The 13,773-nt window shown below is 51.0% G+C and overlaps 2 protein-coding genes across 3 annotated transcripts; one reads left to right on the top strand and one right to left on the bottom strand.

Moving 5' to 3' along the window:
• Nucleotides 1-1,868: 1,868 nt before the first annotated feature.
• TRIM72 (tripartite motif containing 72) lies at nucleotides 1,869-8,675 on the bottom strand. Its single transcript, XM_016132827.2, has 6 exons — nucleotides 7,915-8,675; nucleotides 5,096-5,191; nucleotides 4,778-5,008; nucleotides 4,296-4,318; nucleotides 3,414-3,532; nucleotides 1,869-2,529 (listed from the first exon to the last, which is right to left on the bottom strand). The coding sequence occupies exons 1-6, from the start codon at nucleotides 8,329-8,331 to the stop codon at nucleotides 1,955-1,957; spliced, it is 1,461 nt and encodes a 486-aa protein (XP_015988313.2). The 5' UTR covers nucleotides 8,332-8,675; the 3' UTR covers nucleotides 1,869-1,954.
• PYDC1 (pyrin domain containing 1) lies at nucleotides 5,978-7,134 on the top strand. 2 transcript variants are annotated; one of them, XM_016132828.2, is made up of 3 exons: nucleotides 5,978-6,404; nucleotides 6,688-6,730; nucleotides 6,930-7,134. In XM_016132828.2, the coding sequence occupies exons 1-2, from the start codon at nucleotides 6,139-6,141 to the stop codon at nucleotides 6,689-6,691; spliced, it is 270 nt and encodes an 89-aa protein (XP_015988314.1). In that variant the 5' UTR covers nucleotides 5,978-6,138; the 3' UTR covers nucleotides 6,692-6,730; nucleotides 6,930-7,134. The 2 variants fall into 2 exon arrangements, with proteins under 2 accessions (XP_015988314.1, XP_036082093.1); XM_036226200.1 differs by lacking the exons at nucleotides 6,688-6,730; nucleotides 6,930-7,134 and having other exon boundaries at nucleotides 5,978-6,645.
• Nucleotides 8,676-13,773: the final 5,098 nt, after the last annotated feature.

Here is a 13,773-nt window from a genome sequence, read left to right as displayed (position 1 = left end):
CCCTTTTCCTCAGAAAGGGGCTTTGGGCTCTTGGACACCATCAGCCCTCCCCAGAGGCCCATGGCAGGGGTTCAGTGCAGTGGGGTGCACGTTGTGAGAAGGTGCTAGGGTGAAGAGCGAATAGAAAATGCTGATGTTTTCAAAGAACCCTGCAGGATGAATGAGAGGGAAAAGGCATTACTGACAGAGCTGCATGATGCTTGGGGGTACATGGGAGTGGCACGAGATGAGGCTGGAGAGCAGGAAGGCATCTTGAATGCCAATCCAAAGACAGGGCTTTCTCCTATAGGCAACAATGAATTGTTGAATGTTTTGGGCCACTGAATCACATTACCACATTTGTGTTTTTTGAAAGATTTGATGGGTCAAGATTGAAAGCTGAGAGGACAAAAAGGAGGTTACTGCCTAGCAATAGGTCAACTTGTCTCTTCACACAGATTTAATGAGGAAGGAGTTAGAATACTATCATTTTTTATGAATGCTACTAGATTTTACAACTCAATAACCCTTTTACTTTATAGTTTTATTTTCCAGCATGAAGAGCTCCTCAAATTAATCCTCTCTTCTGCGTCCCAGAACCAGGATCCAACAGGCCTTCCTCCAGGGGACGGCCTGCTCCCAGCCAACCACTGGTACATCAGGGACACAAAGGCAGGCGTGTTTTGGGAAGACACAGGGATCCTCCAGGGGTGGCTTTGTAGAGGAGTGCCCCTCCCAACCAGATCTTGAGGTCTTTCTTACCTTACCCACCAACTTCTTTTTGCCCTATCTCTTGGTTCCATCACCCAAGTAAATTCTCACTTTAACGCCAGTTGCCAGGGTTCCCCAGGGCTGTCACATATCAACAGCAGCATCCTGGCCTGTGAGATCAAATGGCCCCAGGCCATCATCTTCCCTTAGGATAGGAGAGGCCATAGCCTCTGCTCTCACCTGCTGAACCCCAAAGGCCTCTCTCCAAGGAAGAGGGACTCTCACTGTCAGCCTCAGTGATTACTCCAGAGCCCAGAAAATAAGTCTTTGGGCTAAAACTAAAGAAGGTGTGAACCATCAAGTAAACGGGGTGGGGGGAGGGGCAACTCAGGAGGTTGGGTTGGGGATCCCTTTATGCTCCATAAGCAGCAGGGCCCAGGGCACGATTAGCATCAGGCTTTTCTCTTGGTTGGCAACTTGGGGGATTTCCTCACTGTCCAAGACACTCAGTAAACATATTCCAGAGGCAAAGAGAAATAGTTGGTGATCAGTTTATTCACCAAGCATAGGGTCTGGCAATTTTTAAATGGCTTTTGAATGGAGGAATATGTGTTGAATTTTCTTTGCCTGATAGTTGATAGCTATCTATAACCGACTCCACATAACAGACATCTGACTAAACAGACTGGCGTCTAAGTCAGCGGTCCTCCAGGGATGATCCCATTGTGACCTGCAGCATCAGCATCACCTGCAAACTTGTTAGAAAGGCAAATTTTGGGCCCCAGACCTACTGAATCAGAAATTCTTTAACAAGTCACTGTTATATGCTTCAAAAAAGTGGTTCTGGTGAATGCTCCAATTGGAGAACCACCAAGTAAAAGTCCTTTTAGGAGGGGAGTGTGAGACTGCAGGGACTCCTCACTCGACAGAGCCCTTCAGCACCGCTCAGTACTCCTCAGGCCCCAGATCCTTTTCCCTCCATCCCTCAACCTCAGTTTCTTCCCGGAACCCTTGAGCCTCTTGGTTTCCAAACTGGGATTTCCTCATTAACCTGACTTTAGATCTCCCTTCCCCACCACCACCCCATCCCCTCACTGGCCCTGTTTATGCCAGCCCCCAACTCCTCAAAACCCTCTGAGTCCCCAGTCCCCACTCCCACCCAAACCCACCCCAGTAGCCCTGCCTTCAGCCTTGGCAACGTACCCCTGCCTGTCTCCTTTCAGGACTGAAGGACCCTGCACCCCTCCTCAACCCAGCAGAAGGCTCAGGCCTCCTCACCCTCGGGCCCTACAAGCAGCAGTGGTTGAGAGTTCTTGCCTTTGTCATGCCAGCACACATCGAAGAAAGGGTATACAGGCCCTGGTAGGCGCTCATGGAAGGCAAAGAGCAGCTCAAGGGCATCTGTGTCACTAGCATCATAGAAGGAGAGGACACCGTCGCTGAAGCTTAGGTAGACCCCAATGCGCACAGGCCGCCTTTCCAGGGTGCGCAATGCACGCGGCTCCTTGGCTTCCACATGTGCTTCCAGGATCTTCCCATCGCGCAGCGCTAGCATCCAGAGGCCCTGCGAGGGCACGGTATGTAGCCGGCCCCGGCGGTTGGCCTGGGCAGCGATCACGCCGAGCCCCCAGCGAGGCTTGTCACCCATCTCCACCTCCCAGTAGTGCTCGCCATCAGAGAGCAGCTGGTGTGCAACCACCGCCACCGCCTTGTCGAACTGGCGCGGGTCCTCTCCCGCTGGCCGTGCCTTCTGCTCGGAGCACTCCACTTGGCGGCAGGACGAAGACAGCACCAGGCTTGGGTGAGCTGTGCTCGGGTCAAAGGTCAGCACCTTCAGCACTGCCAGAGGGAGACCAGTCAGGCCCCTGCCTTCTCCCACAACCAACTTAGGAGCTCCTTTGTCTCCTCTAATCCTCCCAGCCCCTCTAAGGAGTGAACTCCTCTCTGACTTCAGTGAAAGACTGCAGCTCTCTGAGCTTCAGTTTCCTCAGCTGTAAAATGAGGCCATAATTGCCTCCTTCCAGGGTTGTGGGTGAATTAAGTTGATACAAGGAATACAACTCACCATGTATGTTACAAAATGGAAGATAGTCAGGAAGCCTGATCTGAGGGCCAGCCCCTGCCTCCTACCACTGTCATCTGTCAGTCTTGACCTAGTCTCTCGGCCTTAGTCTTTTCTTGGATTAAACATAGGTTTTATCCAAGGCAGTGAGGGCTGCACAGCAATGTGTATATGTCCTAGATCTCTATAACCTGTAGCACCCAATGCACTCTAGCTCTTGGGGAGAGGAGGTTGAGCCCTTGGGCCTCCAGCCACAGGCCATCAGAATCAGTGTCTGACCCAGGCCTGTCTCCAGTGTTCTAGCTCTGCAGACCTTCAGGCCCCAATTAGCAGAGATTATCATCTCCACTGTCCAGAAGGGGCAGGGACTGGGCAGGGATCACACAGGGCTCAAACCCAGGCCCCGATCTCCCCTGCTACCAGCAGCGGCACCCTGTCCATAAGCAGTGTCCCCTTCATATTAGTCACTCACCTGTAAACCCCATGGTCTCAAAGTTCTTTCTCTTAGCACAGGTTTCAAGGGTGCAGGGGTAAAGGGGCAATGGACACCTTCTTCGATAATCTTCCCGGCCGGGATTGTGAAACCTCTCTGTGTGTGGCTGGGGCCTACCATCAACCATACAGTTACAAACATAAACCCAGAGTAAGCCCTGCCCAGTACCTGGCATCAGAGCACGGAACATCTTCCTCCACACCTGGAATTTGAAGTCATCTGAGATGACAGGCAGCTGGATGTCCAGACGGGCAGGTGGTGGTGACTCTGCCAGGATCTTCTGCAGCCTAGGGGTGGTGAGGTGTGGGGAGGTATCTGTGAAGGGACTTCCAGAGGAGGCATGGGGTGGGAGGAAAGCAACAGGCAGTAACCCAAAGAGAGGAGGACAGGGCTGTGGTGATGCTCCAGGATCTCCTGACATCACACTGTGCCTTAAAACTCCTCGGCTGAACTTTCAGTTTGGAAAAATGAAGTTCTGGAGATGGATGGTGGTGATAGTTTCAAAACAACATGAATGTACTTAATGACACTGAACTTTCGGTGTATACTTTAAAAAATGGTTGAAATGGTCGATTTTATGTTATGTACATTTTACCACAATTTCTTAAAAATTTTCTATTAGGATAAGATCCAAGCCCCTCGGCTCCTCACGGTTTGCCTCCACCTGCTGCACCAGCTTCATCTTCTCCCTCTCTTATCAGTCTTCTTTGCTGTTCCCTCTGCCTGCAATGCTCTTCCCCCAACTCCGCCTCTTCAACTCTAGTTTATTCTTCCAGTGTCCAACTCAAATGTGCATTCCTCTGGGATGCCTGCCCTGGCCACCCACTTCCCCTCCACTGCACACAGTGATGCCTATGTCTCTGCCCACATTTGTCTGGGAGGTCCCTGAGGAGAAAGACCAGGTCAGGTTCACTCCTATGTTCAACACAAAGTACAGGGAAAGTGCAGTGGACTGAATGGGAGTACGTAAGCATATTGTGAATAGAGGGAGAGCCAGCCAATATCCCTGAAGATGAGCGCAAGTTGGGGAAAGGGCGAGGTTAATCTCACCTGCTGCTCACCAGGCAGTATTTCTGAAAAGAAAGAAAAAGAGAAGGAAGTGAAGCAGGAATGGGAGACACTGGAGACTTCCGAAAATGGGGTAGACCATGAAGAATGCCGAGTGTGGGGTCAGGAAGAATCAGAAAAGCCAAAAGAAACCCAGAATTCAAGACCACTCCTAGCCCTTTATCTCTGTGTAAATTAGAAAAAGGTACCCCCTCCCTCAAGAAACTAATTCCACCTGACAGAAGATTGTCCTAATAAATATGCCAACCTACAACATTTATGATATGAAGAGTGACTGCTTAAAGTGTCCTTGTGCAGTGCCCAACCATAACAACAGTACTGGGGCCCACCTCTCTTCCATGTGTGACCCTGGCTTGTCCCTGCCCCTCTCCAGACCTCAGGGGTGAGATTTGACAATAGAGTGAGGTCTCTGTGACCTGAACCCTGGCCCCAGGGGCAGAGATAGAAGGTCATCCAGTGCTTACCATGAGGAACTCAGTCTGTGGCTTGTCCGCCACCTCCTCCAACACCTTCTCCATCTGCCGTAGCTGCTCCAGATAAGAGTTCAGACTCCCCAGCTCCCGCCGCAAGGTAACCCCTGCTTCACCCCGCACACGCTCAGCCTCATGGTCCAAAGAAGCTTCCAGTGCATCCAGGAACACCCGCATTTTGCCCAGCTGCTCCCCCACAGCCCCCCGGAACTGACGCACTGTCTCCTGTGGGGACAGACAGGCAAAAGCATTTGGCTGTGGACCCCAGTCTGAAAACCCAGTCCCCCGACTCTGTTATGCCGAGCCCCTCACCTCCACCTCCAACAGCTGATGCTCCAACACAGCCACATTCTTCTCCTTGCACACATATGCCTCCTGCAGCTGCAGCTTCTGCTGTGGGAGCTGTGTCTAGAGTGTGAGACATAAAGAAGTGATGCTGCTGCCCCCCCCCCAAACCCACACATCCCACCCTAAAACCTGCCCTCTATGGCTCAGCTTCAATGCCAGCTCCTCCTCCAGCCAATTTGAAATCTTACCATTCCCCAAAACTACCTGCAGGCCTCTAGGCCTTTGCCAGTACTGGTCCTGATGTCTAGAATGCTTTACCTTCCCATTTTCTGTTTAGGTTAAGTACTCCCTAGCCCAATCCCATCCCCTCAGCAGTCAACCCCCACAGCACAGATCTTTGTCAGGATGACAAGCACAAATGTGGCTGGGTCTCCTCCACCACAGGTCAGCATACATCAGTTTTCAGGGGGTGAGTGCAGGATGTGTGAAGAAGAAATGCAACCTCCTCTTATTCCTGGGCTGCACCACATACTTAAAAGCACGATATTAACAAAACACCTCAATCAGCCTCCCTGCACACCACGCTCTGGGGGAAGGCAATTTAATAAGAATGTCTGATGCAGCAACCACTCCAACATATCTGTGCGCAGGCTTCTACCCCAGGCCTGTTAGTTTATGACTCTTGAAATGCCAAAAGCCAGTCTTTGCTGGAAGGCACATAGTTCTGGACTCAGATGGTTCCAGTCCTGCCTCCATGGCTTCCAACCTCAGTTTTCTCTTCTGCAGAATGAGAACAGTCATCACACCTCACCTTTAGTTGCCCAAATTGGCAGCCTCCTCTCACGCTCCCTGAGGGAAACTGGGAGACTCAGGAGGCGCTGTTTGCAGCTAAATGTCGGCCCAGCGGAAGACACAGGATTGAACCAAGGGTTCCCCTGGCCAGCTTCCAGGACAATCTCCTCCCTGGAATGTCCTCCAGGGCGACAGCCCCGCCTGCTGCAGGACAGGACCGGCCGGTAGCTCTGGGCGCAGGGCCATCGGAGGTTCAGAGGAGGCAGAGCTGAGCCATGGGGAAGAAGCGCGACGCCATCCTGGAGGCACTGGAGAACCTGACGGCGGATGAGCTCAAGAAGTTCAAGCTGAAGCTGGGAGCTGCGCCGCTGCGCCAAGGCTTTCGGAACATCCCGCGGGGGGCGCTCGGGCCGCTGGACGCTGTGGACCTCACTGACAAGCTGGTCGCCTTCTACTGTGAAGACTACGGCGCTGAGCTCACCGCAGTCGTGCTGCGCGACATAGGCATGCAGGAGGAGGCAGAACGGCTTCAGGGGGTCGCGTGAGTCTCCCTCGCCCCGCACATGCCATTCAATCACTCTTGAGTCTTGGTACATGGTCAAGTCTGGACCCAGCCCCTCTTCCTCGCCAAGGAACCTCGCCAGGCTTCCTGTTACCTTCCTCCCTCAGGCTCCTTCCTGGGATCCCCCCTTCAGACCACTAGCCGGCCCTTCCCTGAGGCTTAGGGCTGAGCTGATGCGGAGTCCGGCCCCTCCTGCCCCCTGGAGGCTCCTGGGACTCCTGTTGCCCTGTCCTATTTCAAGTACTCTGTTCTCTCTTCGTAGATAAAGACGGATGAGGTTGGAAGTTATGTGGTTTTCAGCAGAGGTGAGCCTGGATTGGGAGGATTCCTGGGAGAAGGAGGCTCCTGCATTGGAGAATGAGACTCCTGCATTGGGCTAGGAGACAACCGGCCAGCTCCAGGCTGGACTAGACGTCAGGAGTGGGAGGGAAGGTGAGGCTGGTTCCCTAGAGGAGTCTGGGGGCCTCGAATACTAGCCTGAGAACTGGGGTCTTCACCCTCCAGGAGTCTAGGGCCAAGAAGTGCAGGACAACACTGTTGTTTGTGGGCAAAGAAAACCCGCAGCAGCTCACCTCGACCACCAGTGGTGAGAAGACGATGGCAGCTTCTCCACCGCGGGGACCGAGGACCAATCCATGCCTCCAAAATCCGCCTCCTCCCGCCCCTGAACCTGTCGTTTATTTTTCCACAGCCCAATAAATGCTTCATGACAGATATCCCTGGGCCTGTGTAGCCACATACCCTTCTGTAGCTACCTGCGTGTGATTTGCCACACGTATGGCATGGGAAAGCTATGAGAATCGCAGACTTTGGGCCGCACACAACTGTGTGTGGGCTCTGGAAGCGTTCTCCAACCAGAAAAACAAATCTGGACTTGGGTCTCGTACCAGCGTGGGCCTGTGCACAGAGCTTAGTGCCCAGGTGTGCCTTGGCCGCCCCGCCTCCCCTTCAGTTAGGCCCCATCTCATGACATTCAGGTCCGCACAATTTCGGCAACTCGAGGAGCTGATGAGCCTCTCTCTGCAGGATAGCTGCGCTGCCGGAGCCAGCCCCGCCCCGGGCTCCTGGCCACACCCAAGCCCCGCCCCTCCAGTCTTCCCTGCGCGCACGCTCCGCAGGAGTGCCCTCGCTCACTCGCCGGCGGCCGGGATTCAGTGCTCCGCTCCATCTCCCGCTCCCCACCCCCTCATCCCGGCTCAGTGACTGCTCCCCCACATCTCCGGGAGAGTTCCAGCGGCTGAGCCTGGGAAATCTAGGTTCGCGCCGTTCCCATCCCACCAGAGCCCGCCTCTGCACACCTCTTCAAGGCTCCCCTCTCCTCCGGTTTCCGCCTCCAGCTCGTCAGCCCCGCACATTCCCTAGCTGCTTCCCGCCGCCCGCGTTCCCGGCAACTCCAGGCGCCCGGGGCCCTGAAGCTCAGAATTCAAGTAAATACAGCATCCTCGCCTCATCCAACCCGACCCCCGCCGAGGGCGCCAGGGTCCCACACCTTAAGGCGCGCATGGGCTTCAGCGGCGGGCAGCAGGCGGTGGCCCCGGTGCGAGCCCAACGAGGCGCACACGCCGCACACGAGCACGCGGTCCTGCTCGCAGTAGATGCTGAGCGGGTCTAGGTGCTCCTCGCAGTGGCCCTGCGGCACCTGCGCCAGCCCCTCCACCAGACGCGCCAGCTGCAGGTTGGTGCTGAGCGCCTGCGGCCGCGTGGGCGCCTGACAGCATGGGCAGGGCGCTGTGCCGTCGGCTGCTGGCTCCCCTGCCGCGCGGCTCAAGCAGGCGCGGCAGAAGCTGTGGCCGCACTCGGCGGTGACTGGCGCGTCGAACAGCTGCAAGCACAGCGGGCAGGACAGCTCCTGGTGCAGGAGGCCGGGCGCAGCCGACATGGCGGGCCTGGGTAGAAGGGAAATCATTCAAGGAGGCTCAGCAGGGCCGCAAACCCTGTCCAGCCCCAGCCCTTGACGGGGTCTGCAGCCCCACAAGAAGCCCCGGCCTCTTAAGGCCTCACATCCCACACGGGAAGAGACCCTGGTTCTGGCCAAGGGGAAAGAAGGACTCTGTCTCAATCTCAAATGCAGTTCTCAGCCCCAGTCCGCAAAATATCTCCTATTACAGACATTGTCTCAACCCCAATTTCTAAACAGGAGCCTGAGTTGCAAACACAGTCTTACCCATTGTCTATCCCCTGTCTTAGCCCCAAATTTTCCAGAGCCTCTATCCCCTAGCTTCTCACCTCTCCAGGATCTCCAGCCCTCCCCTCCCCCATATCTTCAAGCCCACAGGATCCACAGGACTCACAGGTCTAGTTGAAGATCTTGGGCAAAAAGAGACTCCCAGGAGTCTCAAAGTCAGGCCTAACCAAACGCGGGGTCAGAGCTGTGTCTAAAGATAGGTGAGCAGCAAGCAGCACGCTCAGAGCAAAGACAGGGGACTCACAGGGGCAGCTAGCTGTAGACACTACAGAAATAACACACAGTGAATAGCAGACAGACCCTCCCAGACTGAGCCCTGCCCCTAGAACTATATTTAGCTGCCCTCCTACCCCTTCCATCATTTCTGGAAACCTTTCTAAAAGTGAGGACTTAAGTGGTCAGAGAGCAAGCATCACATGTCGAGGCCACCTGTCCTGGCTCATCATACAGTCCCATCTCCTGCCCAGTCTGGAGCCAGAACTCAGAACCAGCAGGAGACAGGGCCTCTCATACCACAAAGAAGAAAAAAAAAAAAAAAAATGATTGGGAGGAGTCCTCCCTTTCTCCCCCACCCCCACCTCTATACTCTTCAGCCTCCCCCTTCCCACTTATTTCCCAAGCTTATGGCTTGTCACCCACTTATTTCCCAAGCTTATGGCTCTCCAGGGTCACACTGACAGTATTATCTCCATCTTCAACCTTTCCGCCACCCTGAAAGGTTTTCTTCCTCCAGAGCTGAGGAGAGAGTCTTTTTTCTGTAGGTCTCTCCAGTACCCAGCACAAGCCCTGGGGCAAAGTGGGCCTTCCTAAATGCTTGAAAAAAAATTATAGAGGGACAGTTGAATGAATGAATAAACTGAATCCAGAGACTGTAGCCCAGAAGTTAATTCTGCCCTGGGAGCCTCAAGACTTCCTTTATGCTTATGCTTCAAATCTGGTTAAATTTCATTCAGAATAAAAATCAAAGTCCTCATTGTGATCTACGAGGCCCTAGGCAATCTGACTCCACTTATCTCTCACTCCCCCACCCCCCTCCACCCCCCCCCACACACACACACTCACACACTCACACACTCACTCACCTGCCCACTCCAGCTTGGCCTTTGCACTTGCTATCTCCTCTGCCTGCAACTCTTTCAAATTCAGGTATTACATAGTTCCTTCCCTGTCCTCCCTCAGATCTTTACGCAATGTCACCTTTTCAATGAGGCTTTTCTTAACTCTGATTTTAAATCTCACCTCTCTCTTTCTTGCTTTACTTTTCTTCATAATATTTATCACCATCTGACATGCAGTGTGTTGAACTTGGTTTTCTTGTCTGTCTCCTCCTACTAGAATATAAATTTGTTCGCTGCTTATCTCCAACTTAAAAGTGTGTGGCACATGGTAAGTGCTCAATAAATACCCAACGAATGAATAAACACACAAATTCACATTTTCTCTCAGCTTCCCTCAGCCTTTACCTGGATTTGCTCTTTCTCCCTCGACTGCTCCCTGTTTGTTTCATTTCAGTCTCTTAATTAATTTCCCCTTAAACGCCCTGCCTCTCTTGGTTTTTTAATGTTTATGTTTATTCATTTTAGCCCAAATGTGCACACAGGTGTTCTGGATCAGGGATAGACTTCTCATTAAATACCTCACAGTAAACAGAAAATGTTTTGGCCCCCCTGTGCCCTAGGATGATGTGATAATAGCCCAAGTCCATTATCCTATGAGAGTAGTCAGACACCCCATAGGTGAGCAACAAGAATTATTTTTCCTGCTTATAAAGAGGAAGGAGGAGGGGGAAGGTGAGGCTGGTCCCCTAGGGGAGTTTGGGGGCTTCGAATACTGTCCCCCTCCTCTCCTTAAAGGTCTTCATACTCCAACTCTTTGGCAGGTAAATAAATCTCCCCTGGAGTCAGATAACTCCTTGTGTATCTTGTCTTTTATGACAAGTCTCTAAGTCCTGGGACTCATTTCTTCTTGAATGCTCAAAGCTCTTGCATGTTGCCTGCTGGCCCACTTAGGAAGCTACTCCAGGCTCCTGGCATCTTGGGGACTTAACCTAGGAACTTTGTTCAGGCTATAATCATTTGGGCCTCTCAGGAAGAGATAAGAGAAGTTTTATTATTCTTTTGGATCAGAGCAATTATGTGTACAAACGACTCCAGATTTGATTCTCATAGTATATGAGAAGTCTCAGAAAGCTTGAGCTTTTTACTGGAACCCCAATAATTTTGAAAAGTTTGATTTCCCCACTCTAAGTCTCTGGCATTTTTGATGGTTCAGACTTTGCCTTGGGTTAACACACAAGAGGAGGCTAGGGATAAGAGCATATCTGGAGCTGATATCTGAAACCACAAGCCACTTCACTCTGGCTCAGAAAAGTAAACACCCCAAATGTAAATCTCACCTAGAATTTCCATCACTGCCAGGCTGGGACTAAAGGTTTTGGTCAATAGGAGTGGGTATCCAGGACGGCGGGGGGGGGGGGGGGCCGGGTGACAGTCAACTCAATCATTCTCTGTAGATGGGCCAGGTCTGACTCTGACTCACAGAAGGAACGTTGATTGTCTACAGCAGATTGGAGGACAAGGAGGGGCCAGAAACCATATCTAGGGAAGGAGAAGATGAGGACAAGTGTCGCTGACCTTAGACAGAGCTCTGGAACCCACAGAGCTCAGAGAGGGCAGATTTCAGCTTGTCCTAAGGAAGAACTTCCTAACATCTGGAATAAGTGCAATGGGAGATGAGAGCCCCTTATATTGGATAAATGCAGAAAGAAGCCAGAATCCCCCAGTCAAAGCCACTGCAGAAGCAGGTCCTGAATCCTGACATCATGAGCTCATGCTAATTACCCTCAGAAAGTTCACCTACCTCTCTGGGCTTCAGCATCTTCAGCTACATTATGAGGATAAGTAGGGTAATAATACTATCCTGTAGAGTTGTCATGAGAATTAAACTAGATAATATAATAAACACGAGGGATGGTGTGCTGGCATTAAAGGGCTTAGGAAACAGGGATTGCCATAGATTCAAATCTTGACTCTGCTCTTTCCTTGTTGTGTGACCTTGGGCAAGTTACTTAACCCGATTTTCTCATCTGTAAAATGAAGATCATTTAAGGATTAGTATCAGAGTATTGGATTGTTATGAAGATTCAATGAGCTAATTCATGTAAAGTTCTTAGAACAATGTCAGGCCCATAGAAGATGTTCAATAAATGTTGGCTATTACTGCAATTACTATTACTAATTATTCCAATGAATCTTCTCTGGAACCCTGTATGGGCAATAATGTCATCCCCAATTCACAGATTGGAAAACTGAGGCAGAAACTTTAACAATAACAAAAGCATCTAACTATGGGCCAGGCTTGTTCCAAGCACTTCATAATTCTTAATCCATTTATAACCTCATAACTTCATTTGTAACCTCTTAACAACTCCATCATTGTTCCTATCTTATAGGGATGCCATGATGCACAAAGAGATTAAGTGACTTGCCCAGTGTCCTGGCAGTCTGTGGTCTTTCTGGCTCCAGGAGGAGGAATCTGGCTCCATCAATCAAAGGATTATTATTGTTGGGTGGAAGGTCACACCAGGAAGCATCTTAGCACCACCAATTGCTCTGGCTGTAGTCCAGGGGGCAAGGGTGGGCCTGAGATAAGACTGGAGGTTCTTTCCTGCCAGGGTTCAAAGTTTAGAGCCCTGAGACTTCTCCCAGAAAAGTGGGTCATAGGAGAAGGGATTACCACGGCTTCCCAGAGAGCTGCCCAAGGCTCTGATTCCCCACCTTCCTAGGGGGAAACCACTCTGGCAGTCTCCAGGAGTGAGCAGGTTCTATGTCTACCTCCCTAAGGAAGCCTGGGCAACTCACTTCCCTTTTCAGTGAGGTGAATGTATGAAGGACACAGGACACAGATCCCAGAGAGGGGCTATGACCTCCCTAAGTCACAAAGCTAAGAGGTCTGGGAATCAAATTTGAGTGGGTCCAGCACCTCTGATTTCCTACTTTTCCCACTACTTCACGATTTTCTGGATGTGCTTTGTAAGTTCTAGAGCATTCTGCAAAGAGGAAGTTAATATTATCATTACTATTATGGGAACGTCTGCCCTTCTAAGGGTGTTTTTGGACAATATGGAAGAAGCGTAAATTTCCATATACATAATCTCTCCAAGCGATTTGTCAATTTTTGAGGACAGACATTCTGACTTTTGGGATGTTGGTTGACCTAGGACGACACGAACATGGATTCAATCTGTGCTTCCTCATTTACTACCATTGTAGGCTTCCAAAGTTATTTCTGAAAACCTCAGTTTTCTCCTCTGTAAGGTGGAATAAAATACACATGCCTCATGGGGTTTTTGGGAGAATCAAATGAGATGATGTTTAACACAGTGCCTTGAACATAGGACACTGAAAACAATGGAAGAAGTTGTTACTGTTATTATTTTCCCACCAGCGCTTATCATGGGGTTGGGCATCTAATAAATCTTTAATATATGTTTTTAGAATAAAATAAATTCTTCAAAAACCTTGTCTCCTGAGTTCAGAGTCCACAAAGTGTCATAGAACACAATCACCTACCAAAATGTATCACTTGTTCCCACTGAGCTCCAGCCTGAAACCACTGCAGAAGTAAGGCTTCCCATTCTAGGAGAGGAATGGTTATGTCCCCAGCCCCTTGTCCTCTTCCTCCCTATGACATCTCTGAGGTGATGTCAGGTGAAAACTACAGCCAGGATCTTTCCAAGTCTCAGTCTGAATGTGTGTGAACAAAAATGTGATTTGAGTTGGATGCCAGGGGCAAGCCAGGCCCAAAAGGAAGGATCCTAGGTGGTGATATGCAGGAACAAGAAAATGGGCATGGTGTCACACCACTGTGAAACAAGTCCTTAGCTCCCTTACCCCCAGGAAGCCATGTGTGAGAAGCCCAATTTCTTCTCCTAGTCATGATACACACTCCCCCAGCTGCAATTTCCTGCTGCCCCAAAGTTTCAATTGAAATGTTACATTGGTTTTACTTAAAACCAGAGCCACCCCATCCAAACAAGGGTTCAAGAGATGCAGTCAATGACCATAGGTGGCTGAGGAGATCCTGCTCTATGTGGGGGTTGAATAGGGCAATCATTTTTCAAATTCTGAGGCTCAAACACACAAAGCTCCTAAGATTCTACCA

Source organism: Rousettus aegyptiacus, unplaced genomic scaffold (assembly GCF_014176215.1).
Source record: "Rousettus aegyptiacus isolate mRouAeg1 unplaced genomic scaffold, mRouAeg1.p scaffold_m13_p_8, whole genome shotgun sequence".
Lineage (NCBI taxonomy): Eukaryota > Metazoa > Chordata > Mammalia > Chiroptera > Pteropodidae > Rousettus > Rousettus aegyptiacus.
The sequence above is the reverse complement of the archived record's forward strand: the minus strand, read 5'-3'. Positions and strand labels throughout refer to the sequence as shown.

Excerpts from the sequence above, each read along its gene's own strand:
- PYDC1 (XM_016132828.2), top strand. The coding sequence starts at position 6,139 with ATGGGGAAGAAGCGCGACGCCATCCTGGAGGCACTGGAGAACCTGACG.
- TRIM72 (XM_016132827.2), bottom strand. The coding sequence starts at position 8,331 with ATGATTTCCCTTCTACCCAGGCCCGCCATGTCGGCTGCGCCCGGCCTC. Across the intron at positions 5,192-7,914 it reads AAGCCCATGCGCGCCTTAAG|ACACAGCTCCCACAGCAGAA; the intron begins GTGTGGGACCCT and ends CTCACACTCTAG. Across the intron at positions 5,009-5,095 it reads ATCAGCTGTTGGAGGTGGAG|GAGACAGTGCGTCAGTTCCG; the intron begins GTGAGGGGCTCG and ends CTGTCCCCACAG.